General features: G+C 47.4%; 1 protein-coding gene across 1 annotated transcript in view; it reads right to left on the bottom strand.

Annotated features, from left to right (window-relative positions):
* Positions 1-17,595, bottom strand: part of LOC147118188 (ATP-dependent chromatin remodeler CHD8-like) — a 131,902-nt gene that overhangs the window by 22,106 nt on the left and 92,201 nt on the right. Inside the window, 2 exon segments of the mRNA XM_085984289.1 lie at positions 3,134-3,394; positions 3,698-3,861. Of these exon segments, the coding sequence (XP_085840415.1) occupies positions 3,134-3,394; positions 3,698-3,861 (425 nt within the window).

Here is a 17,595-nt window from a genome sequence, read left to right as displayed (position 1 = left end):
TGCTTCTTCCAAGTGGTGTTCAACATGGAGGAGAACTGATTCATCAGCTGAGGGAGGGCGATAGGTGGTAATCAGCAGGAGGTTTCCTTGCCTCTGCGCCATGAAACTTCATGGGGTCCGGAGTCAATGTTGAGGACTCCCAGGGCCACTCCTTCCCGACTGTATACCACTGTGCCACCACCCCTGGTGGGTCTGTCCGGCCGGTGGGACAGGACATACCCAGGGATGGTGATGGAGGAGTTTGGGACATTGGCTGAAAGGTATGATTCTGTGAGTATGACGATGTCAGGCTGTTGCTTGACCAGTCTGTGGGACAGCTCTCCCAATTTTGGGACAAGTCCCCAGATGTTGGTGAGGAGGACTTTGCAGGGTTGACTGGGCTGGGTGCGCCTTTGCCGTGTCCGTAGCCGGTGCCGAGGTCGATGCTGGGTGGTTCATCCGGTTTCATTCTTAATATGTTTCGTAACGTTTAGTTACAACTGAATGACTTGCTGGGCCATTTCAGAGGGCAGTTAAGAGTCAACCACATTGCTGTGGGTCTGGAGTCACATATCGGCCAGACCGGGTAAGGACAGCAGATTGCCTTCCCTAAAGGACATTAGTGAACCAGATGGGCTTTTACGAGAATCCGATAGTTTCATGGTCACCATTACTGACACTAGTAATTATTCCAGGTTTATTTAATTAATTGAATTTAAATTCCCCAGCTGCCGTGGTGGGATTTTAACTCACGTCTCTGGATCATTAGTCCAGGCCTCTGGATTACTAGCCCAGTGACATTACCCCTACGCTACCGTTCCCTCACATTCCCACCCAGCTTTGCACCTTCAGCAAACTTGGATATATTACATTTGGTCCCCTCATCCAAAACATTGATGTAGATTGTGAATAGCTGAGGCCCAAGCACTGATCCTTGCGGTACCCCACTAGTTACAGCCTGCCAACACAAAAATGACCTGTTCATTACTACTCTCTGTTTTCTGTCCACTAACCAGTCCTCAATCCATGCTAGTATATTACCCCCAATCCCATGAGCCCTAATTGTGTTTAATAACCTCTTGTGTGGCACCTTAGCGAATGCCTTCTGAAAATCAAAATACACCACATCTACTGGTTCCCCCTTATCTATCCTGCTAGTTACAACCTCAAAAAACTCTTATTAGCTTTGTCAAACACTATTTCCCTTTCATAAATCCGTGTTGACTGCCCAATCCTATTATTATTTTCTAAGTGCCCTGTTACCACGTCCTTAACAATAGATTCTAGCATTTTCCCAACTACTGATGTCAGGCTAACTGGTCTGTAGTTCCCCGTTTTCTCTCTCCCGCCTTTCTTAAATAGTGGGGTTACATTTGCTACCTTCCAATCCGCGGGAACCGTTCCAGAATCTACGGAATTTTGGAAAATGACAACCGACGCATCCGCTATCTCTATAACCAACTCCTTCAAAACCCTAGGATGTAGGCCATCGGGTCCAGGGGATTTATCAGCTTTCAGTCCCATCAATTTCTCCAGTACTAGTTTTTTTTACTAATATTAATTTCTTCCAGTTCCTCATTCTCGCTGGACCCTTGGTTCTCCACTATTCCCGGAAAGTTTTTTGCATCTTCTTCCGTGAAGACAGACACAAAGTATTTGTTTAATTTCGCTGCCATTTCCTTAGTCCCCAGTATAACTTCTCCTGTCTCAGCCTGTAAGGGACCCACATTTACTTCTGCTAATCTTTTCCTTTTTACATACCTATAGAAGCTTTTACAGTCTGTTTTTATGTCTCCCGCTAGTTTACTCTCGTATTCTATTTTCCCTTCATCAATTTCTTGGTCCTCCTTTGCTGAATTCGAAAATCCTCCCAATCCTCAGGCTTACTACTCTTTTTGGCAAAATTATACACCTCTTCCTTTGATCGAATACTATCTTTAACTTCTCCTGTTAGCCACGGTTGGACCACTTTTCCTGTGGGGTTTTTGTGCCTTAAAGGAATGTATATTTGTTGTAAATTATGTATTAATTCTTTAAATGCTAGCCATTGCTTGTCTACCGTCATATCTTTTAATGTAGTTTCCCAATCTACCGTAGCCAACTCACCTCTCGTACCTACGTAGTTTGCTTTGCAATATAAAATTCTATCATATTATGGTCACTCTTCCCTAAAGGCCTCTTTACTACAAGGTTATTAATTAACCCTTTCTTGTTGCACAATACTGATCTAAAATAGCCTGTTCCCTAGTTGGTTCCTCAACATACTGATGCAGAAATCTATCTTGCATACACTCCATGAATTCGTTCTCCACACTATTACTGCAAATTTGGTTTGCCCAGTCCATATGTATATGATGTATCCTGGGCTAAGAGGGCTGTCCTATGAGGAGAGATTGTGTAGAATGGGCCGATACTCTCTGGAGTTTAGAAGAATGAGAGGTGATCTCATTGAAACATATAAGATTCTGAGGAGGATTGACAGGGTAGATGCAGAGAGGTTGTTTCCCCTGGCTGGAGTGTCTAGAGCAAGGGGGTCACAGTCTCAGGATAAGGGGTCGGCCATTTAAGACTGAGATGAGGAGGAATTTCTTCACTCAGAGGGTTGTGAATCTTTGGGATTCTCTGCCCCAGAGGGCTGTGAATACTGAGTCTTTGAGTATATTCAAGGCTGAGATCGATAGATTGTTGGACTCTCGGGGAAATCGAGGGATATGGAGATCGGGCGGGAAAGTGGAGTTGAGATCAATGATCTTACTGAATGGCGGAGCAGGCTCGAGGGGCCGAATGGCCTACTCCTGCTCCTATTTCTTGTGTTCTTAATAAAGTCCGGCATGATCACTGTATTACCCTCGTTACATTCATCGGAGAAGTCAAGTTCACGGAGAGGGGCTGGGGGGTCAATCGGAGATGGCAGGTCCGCAAAGCAGGGGAGGGGCGATCGGAGACGGCAGGTCTGCGGAGCGGGGGCAGGGCGATCGGAGATGTCAAGTCCACGGTGCGGAGCGGGGGGGGGCAATCGGAGACGGCAGATTCGCGGAGCAGAGTGATCGGAGATGGCAGGTCCACGGAGCAGGGGAGGGGGACGATTGGAGACGGCAGTTCCAGGGGTGGGGGGGCGATCGGAGACGGCAGGCCACGCGCTGTGTTTACGTACATTGTTAATTTTGACTGTGAACTCCTTCTCGCGAATATGTTTCTTCACCTTGGTGAATTGGGCCGAGGCCGAGTCTTCGTCGATGGTGAGGCTCCCGGGGGTCGGCACCGGGGAGTCCCCAGGGCTGTCCATCAGCGACGGGGTGCAGGGAGCGGCCCCCAGAACACCGCTGGACTCGCACTGTGCACGTCTCAGAGTTGGCCACCGGCCACTCACCACCACCTGGCACACGCAGTCGAGCCGATTGATCAGCACGCGGTCCTGTGGGGGAAAGAAAGGAACGTGAGAGGCAGCGAGCCAGTGACCCAGAGACAGAGACACAGACAGGGGAAGGGTCAGGGAACAGTGCTGCCTATTCTTCTTTCGGCATGATATTCGACCAGAGTCCGCTTCCCATCCTCGGAGAGAGCAGGAGTCACCGGTTCGGCACCAGGCCAATTTTCACGTTCCCTGGCCCAGCACAGGCCCGGGGTGGAGCCTGGGCCTTTCCTGTGACGTGCTGAGGGTGTCACGCCCAGTCACTGGTGGTGTACCTCGGGTGACGGGGGTCCCGCCCGCTCCTACCTTGGGCCAGTCGGGAGACGGTAACCGGTGCTTGTCCGGGAGGAAGTCGCCGAGGCTGGGTTCCATGTCCTCGTTCATGAATCCGTCCTGCGTCTCGTCCCGAGAGGTGTTCAGCGAGATCATACTCTCCTCATCATAGGTCTTCGAATGTGACGCGGCCTCCGCTGGAACAGAGGAAGAGATTTGAAAAAAGGGGAGGAGGCCATTCAGCCCCTCTAGCCTGTTACACAGGAACAGGAGGAGCCCATTCAGCCCCTCGAGCGTGTTACACAGGAACAAGAGGGGGCCATTCAGCCCCTCGAGCCTGTTACACAGGAACAAGAGGAGGCCATTCAGCCCCTCGAGCCTGTTACACAGGAACAGGAGGCCACTCAGCCCCTCGAGCCTGTTACACAGGAACAGGAGGAGGCCATTCAGCCCCTCGAGCCTGCTCCACCATTCAATGAGATCATGGCTGATCATCCAAATTCAGTACCCTGTCCCTGCCTTCTCCCCATATCCCTTTAGCCTCAAGAAATATATCCAACTCTTTCTTGAATATATTTAATGAATTGGCCTCAACCGCCTTCTGTGGTAGAGAATTCCAGAGGTTCACCACTCTCTGGGTGAAGAAATTCCTCCTCACCTCAGTCCTAAATGGCTTACCCCTTATCCTTAGACTGTGACCCCTGGTTCTGGGCTCCCCCGCCATCGGGAACATCCTTCCTGCATCTAGTCTGTCCAGTCCTGTTAGAATTTTATAAGTTTCAATGAGATCCCCTCTCATTCTTCTAAACTCCAGCGAGTATAAGCCCAATCGACCCAATCTCTCCTCATACGTCATTCCTGCCATCCCAGGTATCAGTCTGGTGAATCTTCGCTGCACTCCCTCCATGGCAAGAACATCCTTCCTCAGATAAGGCGACCAAAACTGCACACAATACTCAAGATGTGGTCTCACCAAGGCCCAGTACAACTGCAGCAAGACATCCTTGCAGCTCAGTCCCGTGGAATGCACCTCCTGTGCCACTCGGGAACTCCAGGACGCTTTCCGTGTCCTGAACAACCACATGTGCAGGAAGTGTCGTCGGCTGGAGGAGCTCGAGTTCCGGGTTTTGGAGCTTGAGCAGCAGCTTGCATTACTGCGGTGCATCAGTGAGGCTGAGAGCTTCGTGGATAGCACGTTTCAGCAGGTGGTCACCCCGCAGCTTAAGAGTGCGCAGGCAGAGGTGGAATGGGTGACCACCAGACAGAAGCGGAGGACCAAGCAGGTAGTGCAGGAGTCCCCCGAGTGCATCTCAGCATCCTCCTCACAGCACACAAAGCTGGGTGGGAGTGTGTGCTGTGAGGAGGATGCCGAGAAACTCCAGTATGATTTAGACAGGTTGGGTGATTGGGCAGATGCAGAATAATGTGGATAAATGAGAGGTTATCCACTTTGGTGGCAAAAACAGGAAAGCAGATTATCTGAATGGCAATAGATTGGGAGAAGGGGAAGTGCAACGAGACCTGGGTGTCCTTGTGCACCAGTCGCTGAAGGTAAGCATGCAGGTGCAGCAGGCGGTTAAGAAGGCAAATGGTATGTTGGCCTTCGTAGCGAGAGGGTTCGAGTACAAGAACAAGGATGTCTTGCTGCAGTTGTACAGGGCTTTGGTGAGACCACATCTTGAGTATTGTGTGCAGTTTTGGTCGCCTTATCTGAGGAAGGATGTTCTTGCCATGGAGGGAGTGCAGCGAAGATTCACCAGACTGATACCTGGGATGGCAGGAATGACGTATGAGGAGAGATTGGGTCGATTGGGCTTATACTTGCTGGAGTTTAGAAGAATGAGAGGGGATCTCATTGAAACTTATAAAATTCTAACAGGACTAGACAGACTTGATGCAGGAAGGATGTTCCCGATGGCGGGGGAGTCCAGAATCAGGGGTCACAGTCTAAGGATAAGGGGTAAGCCATTTAGGACAGTGATGAGGAGGAATTTCTTCACCCAAAGAGTGGTGAACCTGTGGAATTCTCTACCACAAAAGGCAGTGGAGGCCAATTCATTAAATATATTCAAGAAGGAGTTGGATATATTTCTTAAGGCTAAAGGGATCAAGGTATATGGGGAGAAGGCAGGGACAGGGTACTGAATTTGGATGATCAGCCATGATCTCATTGAATGGCGGAGCAGGCTTGAGGGGCCGAATGGCCTACTCCTATCTTCTATGTTTCTATCTTGCTCTCCAACCAGTATTCGGTTCCAAGTACTGGTGATGGTTCCACTGGGGAGTATAGCCAGAACCAAGTCTGCGGCACCACGGGTGGCTCGGCTGTACGGGGGAGGGGGGGGGGGGGGTGGAGGAGGAGGGAGAGAGGAAGAGTGGGAAAGCAACACTGGGCGTGGAGTTAGAGGAGCAGGCGTTTCTGCGGCCGCAGACCTGACTCCAGGATGGTATGCTGCCTCCCTGGTGCCAGGGTCTATGATGTCACTGAACGGCTGCAGGGCATTCTGAGGAAGGTGAACAGCCAGAGGTCGTGGTCCATATTGCTACCAACGACATAGGTAGAAAGAGGAATGAGGTCCTGCAGACAGATTTCAGGGAGCCAGGAAAGAGATTAAAAAAGCAGGACCTCAAAAAGGTAGTAATATCTGGATTACTCCCGGTGCCATGTGCAAGTGAGTACAGGAATAGGAGGATAGAGCAGATGAATGCCTGGCTGGAGAGATGGTGCAGGAGGGAGGGCTTTCGATTCCTGGAACATCGGGACCGGTTCTGGGGGAGGTGGGACCTGTACAGGCCGGACAGGTTGCACCTCGACAGAGCCGGGACCAATGTCCTCGCGGGGAGGTTAGCTGGTGCTGTTGGGGAGGGTTTAAACTAAGTTGGCAGGGGGGTGGGCACCAGGATGTAACATTAGAAAGCGGAAACAAGGTACACAAAGGATTGGGAGAGATGGATAGCACTAAAGTAAGAAATAGTACGGTATTAGGTGGGGTCAAACTAAGAGAGAACACAGGATGGTCTAAGATGGGTTTACAGTGTATGTATGTGAACGCACGAAGCGTAGTAAACAAGGTCAGTGAGCTGCAGACACAAATAGCCACATGGGAATATGACGTTGTGGCAATAACGGAGACCTGGCTCAAAAAAGGGCAGGATTGGGTATTAAATATTCCTGGTTATAAAGTCTTCAGGAAAGATAGGAGGCGGCGTGGCAGTATTGGTTAAGGAGAATGTTACAGTGCTGGAGAGGGAGGATGTCCTGGAATGGTCAAGGACAGAATCTATCTGGGTAGAGTTAAGAAATAATAGAGGTGCCTTTACACAGAAACATAGGAGATAGGAGCAGGAGTAGGCCATTCGGCCCCTCGAGCCTGCTCCGCCATTCAATGAGATCATGGCTGATCATCCAAATTCAGTACCCTGTCCCTGCCTTCTCCCCATATCCCTTGATCCCTTTAGCCTTAAGAAATATACCCAACTCCTTCTTGAATATATTTAATGAATTGGCCTCAACTGCCTTCTGTGGTAGAGAATTCCACAGGTTCACCACTCTCTGGGTGAAGAAATTCCTCCTCATCTCTGTCCTAAATGGCTTACCCCTTATCCTTAGACTGTGACCCCTGGTTCTGGATTCCCCGACCATCGGGAACATCCTTCCTGCATCTAGTCCTGTTAGAATTTTATAAGTTTCAATGAGATCTCCTCTCATTCTTCTAAACTCCAGTGAGTATAAGCCCAATCGACCCAATCTCTCCTCATACGTCATTCCTGCCATCCCGGGTATCAGTCTGGTGAATCTTCGCTGCACTCCCTCCATGGCAAGAACATCCTTCCTCAGATAAGGCGACCAAAACTGCATACAATACTCAAGGTGTGGTCTCACCAAGGCCCTGTACAACTGCAGCAAGACATCCTTGTTCCTGTACTCGAACCCTCTCGCTACGAAGGCCAACATACCATTTGCCTTCTTAACCGCCTGCTGCACCTGCATGCTTACCTTCAGCGACTGGTGCACAAGGACACCCAGGTCTCGTTGCACTTCCCCTTCTCCCAATCTATTGCCATTCAGATAATAATCTGCCTTCCTGTTTTTGCCACCGAAGTGGATAACCTCGCATTTTTCCACATTATACTGCATCTGCCATATCACCCAACCTGTCCAAATCATACTGGAGTTTCTCTGCATCCTCCTCACAGCACACGCGCCCACCCAGCTTTGTGTCATCTGCAAATTTGGAGATATTACATCTAGTTCCCTCGTCTAGATCATTAATATATATAGTGAATAGCTGGGGTCCTAGGACCGATCCCTGCGGTACCCCACGAGTCACTGCCTGCCACTCGGAAAAAGACCCGTTTATTCCAACTCTTTGCTTCCTGTCTGCCAACCAGTTCTCTATCCAAGTCAGTACCTTACCCCCAATCCCATGCGCTTTAACTTTACACGCTAATCTCATACGCGGGACCTTATCGAAAGCCTTCTGAAAGTCCAAATACACCACATCCACTGGTTCTCCCTTATCTATTCTACCAGTTACGTCCTCAAAATATTCCAGTAGATTAGTCAAGCATGATTTACCTTTTGTAAATCCATGTTGACTTTGTCCGATCCTGTCACGGTTTTCCAAGTGCTCTGCTATTACATCTTTTATAATGGACTCTAGCATTTTCCCCACTACTGATGTCAGGCTTACCCGTTTTCTCTCTACCACCTTTTTTGAACAGTGCGGTAACATTAGCTACCCTCCAATCCATGGGAACTGTGCCAGAGTCTATCGAATTTTGGAAGATGACCAGCAATGCCTCTACTATTTCTAGGGCCACTTCCTTAAGTACCCTAGGATGTAGATTATCAGGCCCTGGGGATTTATCGACCTTCAATCCCATCAATTTCCCTAACACCATTTCCCTACAAATACTGATTTCTTTCAGTTCCTCCCTCTCATTAGACCCTATGTTCCCAGACATCTCTGGGAGGTTATTTGTGTCCTCCTTTGTGAAGACAGAACCAAAGTATGTATTTAATTGGTCTGCCATTTCTTTGTTCCCCATTATAAATTCCCCTGATTCCCCTACACTACTAGGTGTATTCTATAGGCCACCAATTAGTGGGAAAGATATGGAGCAGCAAATTTGCAGGGAAATTACAGAGAGGTGCAAAAACTATAGAGTAGTGATAACGGGGGACTTCAACTATCCTAATATAGACTGGGATAGCTATAGTGTAAAGGGCAGAGAGGGGAAAGAATTTTTGAAGTGTGTTCAGGAGCACTTTCTCGATCAGTATGTTTCTGGCCCGACGAGGGAGGCAGCGGCGTTGCTGGATGTGGTTCTGGGGAATGAGGTAGGTCAAGTGGAGCAAGTGTCAGTAGGTGAACAGGGGTATTTGACATTTTGGAAGGATAGGCAGAAAGGAAAAGGAGGCGGGGTAGCTCTGTTAATAAAGGATGCGATCAGTGCAGTGGTGAGAAATTATATTGACTCAGGAGATCAAGATGTAGAATCAGGTGGAGATAAGAAATAATAAGGGAAAGAAGTCACTGGTGGGAGTAGTCTATAGGCCCCGTAACTGTAGGACAGAGTATAAATCAAGAAATAATAAGGGCTTGTAAGAAAGGTACTGCAATAATCATGGACGATTTTAATCTTCATATAGATTGGACAAATCAAATTGGCAAAGGAAGCCTTGAGGAAGTTTTCAGAGAGTGTATTCGGGATGGTTTCTTAGAATACGTTGAGGAACCAACCAGGGAGCAGGTTATTTTAGATCTGGTAATGTGTAATGAGATACGATTAATTAATGATCTCATAGTAAAGGATCCTCTAGGGAAAAGTGATCATAGCATGTTAGAATTTCAAATTCAGTTTGAGGGCACGAAACTTGGGTCTCAAACGTGTGTCTTGAAATTAAATAAAGGTATGAAGACAGAGTTGGCTAAAGTGGACTGGGAAAGTAGATTAAAGTGCAAGATGGTATATAAGCAGTGGCAAACATTTAAGGAGATATTTCATAACTCTCAACAAAGATATATTCCAGTGAGAAAGAAACACTCTAAGAGAAGGATGAACCATCCGTGGCTAACTAAGGAAGTTAAGGATGGTATCAAATTGAAAACAAAAGCATACAATGATGCAAAGATTAGTGGTAGGCCAGAAGGTTGGGAAATTTTTAGAAACCAGCAAAGGCCGACTAAAAAAAGAGAGTAGATAGATTTTGAGAGTAAACTAGCAAGAAATATAAAAATAGACAGCAAGAGCTTCTACAGGTACATAAAAAGGAAGAGAGTAGCTAAAGTAAACGTTGCTCCCTTAGAGGATGGCACTGGGAAATTAATAATGGGAAACAGGGAAATGGCAGAGACTTTGAACAAATATTTTGTATCGGTCTTCACGGTAGAAGAAACTAAAAGCATCCCAATAATAATTGATAATCAAGGGGCTATAGGGAGGGAGGAGCTTAAAACAATGACCATCGAGAGAAAAAGTACTAGGCAAACTTTTGGGACTGAAGGTGTACAAGTCCCCTGGAGCTGATGGCCTGCATCCTAGGGTCTTCAAAGAAGTGGCTGCAGAAATAGTGGATGCTTTGGTTGTGTGGTAAACCACTGTTGCTCACTTCACTGTTGTTCACTCTTGCCCATTGTTGTACCTGTCTGTGCATGCCTCAGCTGGCTCCACCCATATGCCCTGGTATAAAGGCGGCTGCTCTGCAGTTCCCCAGGCATTCAGGACCGGTCGACCACTAGAGGCATGCCTTCGTTCTTTAGCTAATAAAAGCCTGTTTGTTACTCTCTTAACTTCCAGTCTCTCTCAGTAATTGATAGCGCATCAGGTTGTAATCTACCAAAATTCCCTGGATTCTGGGGAGGTCCCAGCGGATTGGAAAACCGCAAATGTAACACGCCTCAGTCACAGAGTTATACAGCACAGAAACATAGAAGATAGGAGCAGGAGTAGGCCATTCGGCCCCTCGAGCCTGCTCCGCCATTCAATGCAATCATGGCTGATCATCCAAATTCAGTACCCGGTCCCTGCTTTCTCCCCATACCCCTTGATTCCTTTAGCCTTAAGAAATATATCCAACTCCTTCTGGGTGAAGAAATTCCTCCTCATCTCAGTCCTAAATGGCCTATCCCTTACCCTTAGACTGTGACCCCTGGTTCTGGACTCCCCAACCATCGGGAACATCCTTCCTGCATCTAATCTGTCCAGTCCTGTCAGAATTTTAAGTTTCAAAGAGATCCCCTCTCATTCTTCTAAACTCCAGTGAGTACAAGCCCAATCGACCCAATCTCTCCTCATACGTCATTCCTGCCATCCCAGGTATCAGCCTGGTGAATCTTCGCTGAACTCCTTCCACGGCAAGAACATCCTTCCTCAGATAAGGCGACCAAAACTGCACACAATACTCAAGAGGCCCTTCGGCCCATCGTGTCCACGCCAGCCATCAAGCCCTATTCTAAACCCATTTTCCAGCACTTGGTCCGTAGCCTTGTATGCTATGGCGTTTCAAGTGCTCATCTAAATGCTTCTTGAATGTTGTGAGGGTTCCTGCCTCTACCACCCTTTCAGGCAGTGAGTTCCAGATTCCAACCACCCTCTGGGTGAAAAGGTTTTTCCTCAAATCCCCTCTAAACCTCCTGCCCCTTACCTTGAAACTATGCCCCCTGGTTATTGACCCCTCTACTAAGGGGAAAAGTTCCTTTCTATCTACCCAATCTATGCCACTCAATTTTGTACACCTCAATCAGGTCCCCCCTCAGCCTTCTCTGCTCTAAGGAAAACAACCCCAGCCTGTCCAGTCTCTCTTCATAGCTGAAGCGCTCCAGCCCAGGTGACATCCTGGTGGAATCTCCTCTGCACCCTCTCCAATGCAATCACATCCTTCCTATAGTGTGGCGACCAGAACTGCACACAGTACTCCAGCTGTGGCCTAACTAGCGTTTTGTACAGCTCCATCATAACCTCCCTGCTCTTATATTCTGTGCCTTGGCTAATGAAGGCAAGTATCCCATATGCCTTTTTAACTACCTTATCTTACCTTACCGGAGCTGACCGACGGACCTGCGAGAGGCACAGTCAGCGAGAGGAGGGAGAGAAGTAAAAAGTAATTGAAGTGTGACATCACAAGAAAGCAGGTAAGTGATTGGTGAGTATTTCTCTGTCTCGCTTTTTTCCATACTTAATTTTTGTGGTTCATAGTTTCTAGGGTCTCTGTTGTGTAGTGGAGAGTGCTGGTAAACAAGGGCCCTTGAGTATATCATTTAATTGTAGTGTAATTAGTGGTATTGATTTGATTTAATTTAATTTGAATTAATTAAAGGTTAAGTCATGGCAGGACAGCTCGGCCCTGTGGCATGCTCCTCCTGCACTATGTGGGAAATCAGGGACACTTCCGGTGACCCTGACGACCACGCGTGCGGGAAGTGTATCCAGCTGCAGCTACTGACAGACCGCATTGCGGCACTGGAGCTGCAAATGGATATATACTGGAGCATTCACGATGCTGAGCACATCGTGGATAACACGTTTAGGGAATTGGTCACACCACAGGTAAAGGCTGCACAGGCAGAAAGGGAATGGGTGACCACCAGGCAGAGTAGTAGGTGCAGGCAGGTAGTGCAGGGGTCCCCTGTGGCCATCCCCTTCAAACAGATATACCACTTTAGATATTGTTGAGGGAAGATGGCTCATTGGGGGAAGGCAGCAGTAGCCAACTTCCTGGCACCAAAAAAGCGGGAGAGCTATAGTGATAGGGGATTCTATTGTAAGGGGAATAGATCGGCGTTTCTGCGGCCGCAAACGAGACTCCAGGATGGTATGTTGCCTCCCTGGTGCAAGGGTCAAGGATGTCTCGGAGCAGCTGCAGGGCATTCTGGAGGGGGAGGGTGAACAGCCAGTTGTCGTGGTGCATATAGGTACCAACGATACAGGTAAAAAAAATGGGATGAGGTGCTAAAAGCTGAATATAGGAAGTTAGGAGGTAAATTAAAAAATAGGACCTCAAAAGGTAGTAATCTCAGGATTGCTACCAATGCCACATGCTAGTCAGAGTAGAAATAGAAGGATATTTCAGATGAATACGTGGCTAGAGGAATGGTGCAAGGGGGAGGGATTCAAATTCCTGGGACATTGGAACCGCTTCCGAGGTGGGACCAGTACAAACTGGACGGTTTGCACCTGGGCGGGACCGGAACCGATGTCCTAGGGGGAGTGTTTGCTAGTGCTGTTGGGGAGGATTTAAACTAAAATGGCAAGGGGTTGGGAACCTGTGCAGGGAGACAGAGGAAAGGGAAGCAAGGATAGAAACAAAAGATAGGAAGGAGAAAAGCAAAAGTGGAAGGCAGAGAAATCAAGGGTGTAAATCAAACAGGGCCACAGTAAATAATAATTCTAAAAGGACTAAGAGAGTGTTAAAAACTCAAGCCTGAAGGCTTTGTGTCTTAATGCGAGGAGCATTCGTAATAAGGTGGATGAATTAGCTGCACAAATAGATGTAAACGGATATGATATAATTGGGATTACGGAGACATGGCTTCAGGATGACCAAGTCTGGGAATTCAACATCCAGGGGTATTCAATATTCAGGAAGGACAGGCAAAAAGGAAAAGAAGGTGGGGTAGCATTGCTGGTTAAAGAGATTAACACAATAGTAAGGAAGGATATTAGCTCTGATGATGTGGAATCTGTATGAGCAGAGCTGAGAAATACCAAGGGGCAGAAAACGTTAGTGGGAGTTGGATACAGACCCCCAAACAGTAAGGCGGAGGTTGGGGATGGCATTAAACGGGAAATTAGAGACGCGTGCAATAAGGGCACAGCAGTAATCATGGGTGACTTTAATCTACATATAGATTGGGCTAATCAAATTAGTGACAATACTGTGGAGGAGGAATTCCTAGCGTGTACATGGGATGGTTTCCTGGACCAATATGTCGAGGAACAAATTAGAGATCAGGCCATCTTAGACTGGGTATTATGCAATGAGAAAGGATTACAAGAAACTTTGGTTTATCTGGAGGTTGTATGTCCGGAAACCTCGATCTACCGGCAGAAATCAGGAGCTATGTTGTTAGGTTTTTTTTTCTTCTCGTAGGTTTTTTTTCCTTCTCGTGGCTTTTTTTTTCAACAGTCAGGCTCTGCAAAGTCTCTCTGAAGCTGTTGCTAAGCTACAGAGACGCTTCTCAGGTACGGCCGACTGTTTAGAAGCTGTTGCTAAGCAAGTGTTTGTTGCCAGATACGGAGCTGCAAATCTCCGTATGCTTCAAAATTAGCGCTGGTATGTCCAGCAGTTTTGATAGATCGGCAACAGCTCGGTCCCGTCGGTGCTGGATATAACAAAGTTTCCTGTAATTAGCAATCTTGTGCGAGGCCCCTTGGGGAGGAGCGATGATAATATGATCAAATTCTTCATTAAAATGGAGAGTGAAGTAGTTGGCTCAGAGACTAGGGTCCTAAATTTAAATAAAGGAAACTACGATGGCATGAGGCACGAGTTGGCTAGGATGGATTGGGGAATGTTACTTAATGGGTTGCTGTTGGATAGGCAATTGCAAACATTTAAAGATCACATGGTTGAACTACAGAATTTGTTCAACCCTGTTTGGCATAAAAATAAAACAAAAAAGGTGACTCAACCGTGGCTAACAAGGGAAATTAGGGATAGCATAAGATCCAAGGAGAGGACATATAATTTGGCCAGAAAAGCAGCAAATCTGAGGATTGGGAGTTTAGGATTCAGCAAAGGAGGACAAAGGGATTAATTAAGAGGGGGGAAATAGAGTATGAGAGTAAGCTTGCAAGGAACATAAAAACTGACTGTAAAAGCTTCTATAGATATGTGAAGAGAAAAAGATTGGTGAAGTCAAGCATAGGTCCCTTGCAGTCAGAATCAGGGGAATTTATAATGGGGAACAAAGAAATGGCAGACCAATTAAATACATACTTTGGTTCTGTCTTCACAAAGGAGGACACAAATAACCTCCCAGAGATGTCGGGGAACATAGGGTCTAATGAGAGGGAGGAATTGAATGAAATCAGTATTTGTAGGGAAATGGTGTTAGGGAAATTGATGGGATTGAAGGCCGATAAATCCCCAGGGCCTGATAATCTACATCCTAGGGTACTTAAGGAAGTGGCCCTAGAAATAGTAGATGCATTGCTGGTCATCTTCCAGAACTCGATAGACTCTGGAACAGTACCCATGGATTGGAGGGTAGCTAATGTTACCCCACTATTCAAAAAAGGTGGCAGAGAAAAAGCCTGACATCTGTAGTGGGGAAAATGCTAGAGTCCATTATAAAAGATGTAATAGCAGGGCACTTGGAAAACAGTGACAGGATCGGGCAAAGTCAACATGGATTTACAAAAGGTAAATCATGCTCGACTAATCTACTGGAATTTTTTGAGGCTGTAACTGGTAAAATAGATAAGGGAGAACCAGTGGATGTGGTGTATTTGGACTTTCAGAAGGCTTTCGATAAGGTCCCGCATAAGAGATTAGCGTGCAAAGTTAAAGCACACGGGATTGGGGGTAAGGTATTGTCTTGGATAGAGAACTCGTTGGCAGTCAGGAAGCAAAGAGTTGGAATAAACGGGTCATTTTCCGAGTGGCAGGCAGTGACTAGTGGGGTACCGCAGGGATCGGTGCTAGGACCCCAGTTATTCACAATATATATTAATGATGATCTCGACGAGGGAACTAGATGTAATATCTCCAAGTCTGCAGACGACACAAAGCTGGGTGGGCGTGTGTGCTGTGAGGAGGATGCAGAGAAACTCCAGTATGATTTGGACAGGTTGGGTGATTATACTGCATTTGCCATGCATCTGCCCAATGTGGATAAATGCGAGGTTATCCACTTCGGTGGCAAAAACAGGAAGGCAGATTATCTGAACAGCAATAGATTAGGAAAAGGGGAAGTGCAACGAGACCTAGGTGTCCTTGTGCACCAGTCGCTGAAGGTAAGCATGCAGGTGCAGCAGGCGGTTGAGAAGGCAAATGGTATGTTGGCCTTCGTAGCGAGAGGGTTCGAGTACAGGAACAAGGATGTCTTGCTGCAGTTGTACGGGGCCTTGGTGAGACCACATCTTGAGTATTCTGTGCAGTTTTGGTCGCCTTATCTGAGGAAGGATGTTCTTGCCATGGAGGGAGTGCAGCGAAGATTCACCAGACTGATACCTGGGATGGCAGGAATGACGTATGAGGAGAGATTGGGTCGATTGGGCTTATACTCGCTGGAGTTTAGAAGAATGAGAGGGGATCTCATTGAAACTTATAAAATTCTAACAGGACTAGACAGACTAGATGCAGGAAGGATGTTCCCGATGGCCGGGGAGTCCAGAACCAGGGGTCACAGTCTAAGGATAAGGGGTAAGCCATTTAGGACTGAGATGAGGAGGAATTTCTTCACCCAGAGAGTGGTGAACCTGTGGAACTCTCTACCACAGAAGGCAGTTGAGGCCAATTCATTAAATATATTCAAGAAGGAGTTAGATATATTTCTTAAGGCTAAAGGGATCAAGGGATATGGGGAGAAGGCAGGGACAGGGTACTGAATTTGGATGATCAGCCATGATCTCATTAAATGGCGGAACAGACTCGAGGGGCCGAATGGCCTACTCCTGCTCCTATCTTCTATGTTTCTATCTACCTGTCCTGCTGCCTTCAGGGATCTATGTACATGCACACCAAGGTCCCTCTGATCCTCTGTCCTTACTAGGATCCTATCATTCATTGTGTATTCCCTTACCTTGTTAGTCCTCCCAAAATGCATCACCTCACACTTTTCAGGGTTAAATTCCATTTGCCACTGTTCTGCCCATCTAACCATCCCGACTACATTGTCCTGTAGCCTGAGGCTTCCCTCCTCGCTATTTACCACTCCACCAATTTTCGTGTCACCTGCGAACTTACTGATACCTCCTCCATTCATATCTAAAACATTAATGTGCACTACAAACAGCAAAGGACCCAGCACCGATCCCTGCGGTACACCACTGGACACAGGCTTCCAGTCACAAAAACAACCTTCGACCATCACCCTCTGCCTCCTACCACTATGCCCTGGATCCCATGGGCTCTTACCTTCTTGACCAGTCTCCCATGTGGGACTTTGTTAAAAGCCTTACTGAAGTCCATGTAGACTGCATCAACTGCACTACCCTCATCAACACACCTAGTCACCCCCTCGAAAAATTCAATCAAATTGGTCAGACATGATCTCCCCCTGACAAAGCCATGCTGGCTATCCCTGATTAATCCTTGCCTCTCCAAGTGGAGACTAATTATATCCCTCAGAATTTTTTCCAATAATTTCCCTACCATTGATGTTAGGCTCACTGGCCTGTAATTCCCTGGTTTATCCCTACTACCCTTCTTGAATAATGATACTACGTTAGCTGTCCTCTGGCACCTCTCCTGTGGCCAGAGAGGTTCTGAAAATTTGTGTCAGAGCCCCTGCAATCTCCTCCCTTGCCTCACACAGCAGCCTGGGATACATCCCGTCAGGGCCTGGGGATTTATCCACTTTTAAGCCCGCGAAAACCGCTAGCACCTCCTCCCTCTCAATGCTAATTTATTCAAGTTTTTCACAATCCCCCTATTCAAGAAAGGAGGGAGACAGAAAGACGGTGGTATAGTGGTTAGCACTGTTGCCTCACAGCGCCAGGGACCCGGGTTCGAATCCGGCCTCGGGTGACTGTGTGTGGAGTTTGCACATTCTCCCCGTGTTTGCGTGGGTTTTCTCCGGGTGCTCCGGTTTCCTCCCACAGTCCAAAGATGTGCGGGTTAGGTTGATTGGCTATGATAAATTGACCCTTAGTGTTAGGCGGATTAAATGCATGGGGTTACGGGGATAGGGTGGGATATGTGTTGGTGTAGGGGTTACAGGGATCGGGTGGGATATGTGTCGGTGCAGGCTCGATGGGCC

Source organism: Somniosus microcephalus, chromosome 4 (genome assembly GCF_052327205.1).
Source record: "Somniosus microcephalus isolate GS21.2 chromosome 4, FLI_Smic_1.0, whole genome shotgun sequence".
In the NCBI taxonomy this organism is placed as follows: domain Eukaryota; kingdom Metazoa; phylum Chordata; class Chondrichthyes; order Squaliformes; family Somniosidae; genus Somniosus; species Somniosus microcephalus.
Note: the sequence above shows the minus strand (reverse complement) of the source record. Positions and strands in the feature narration are given on the sequence as shown.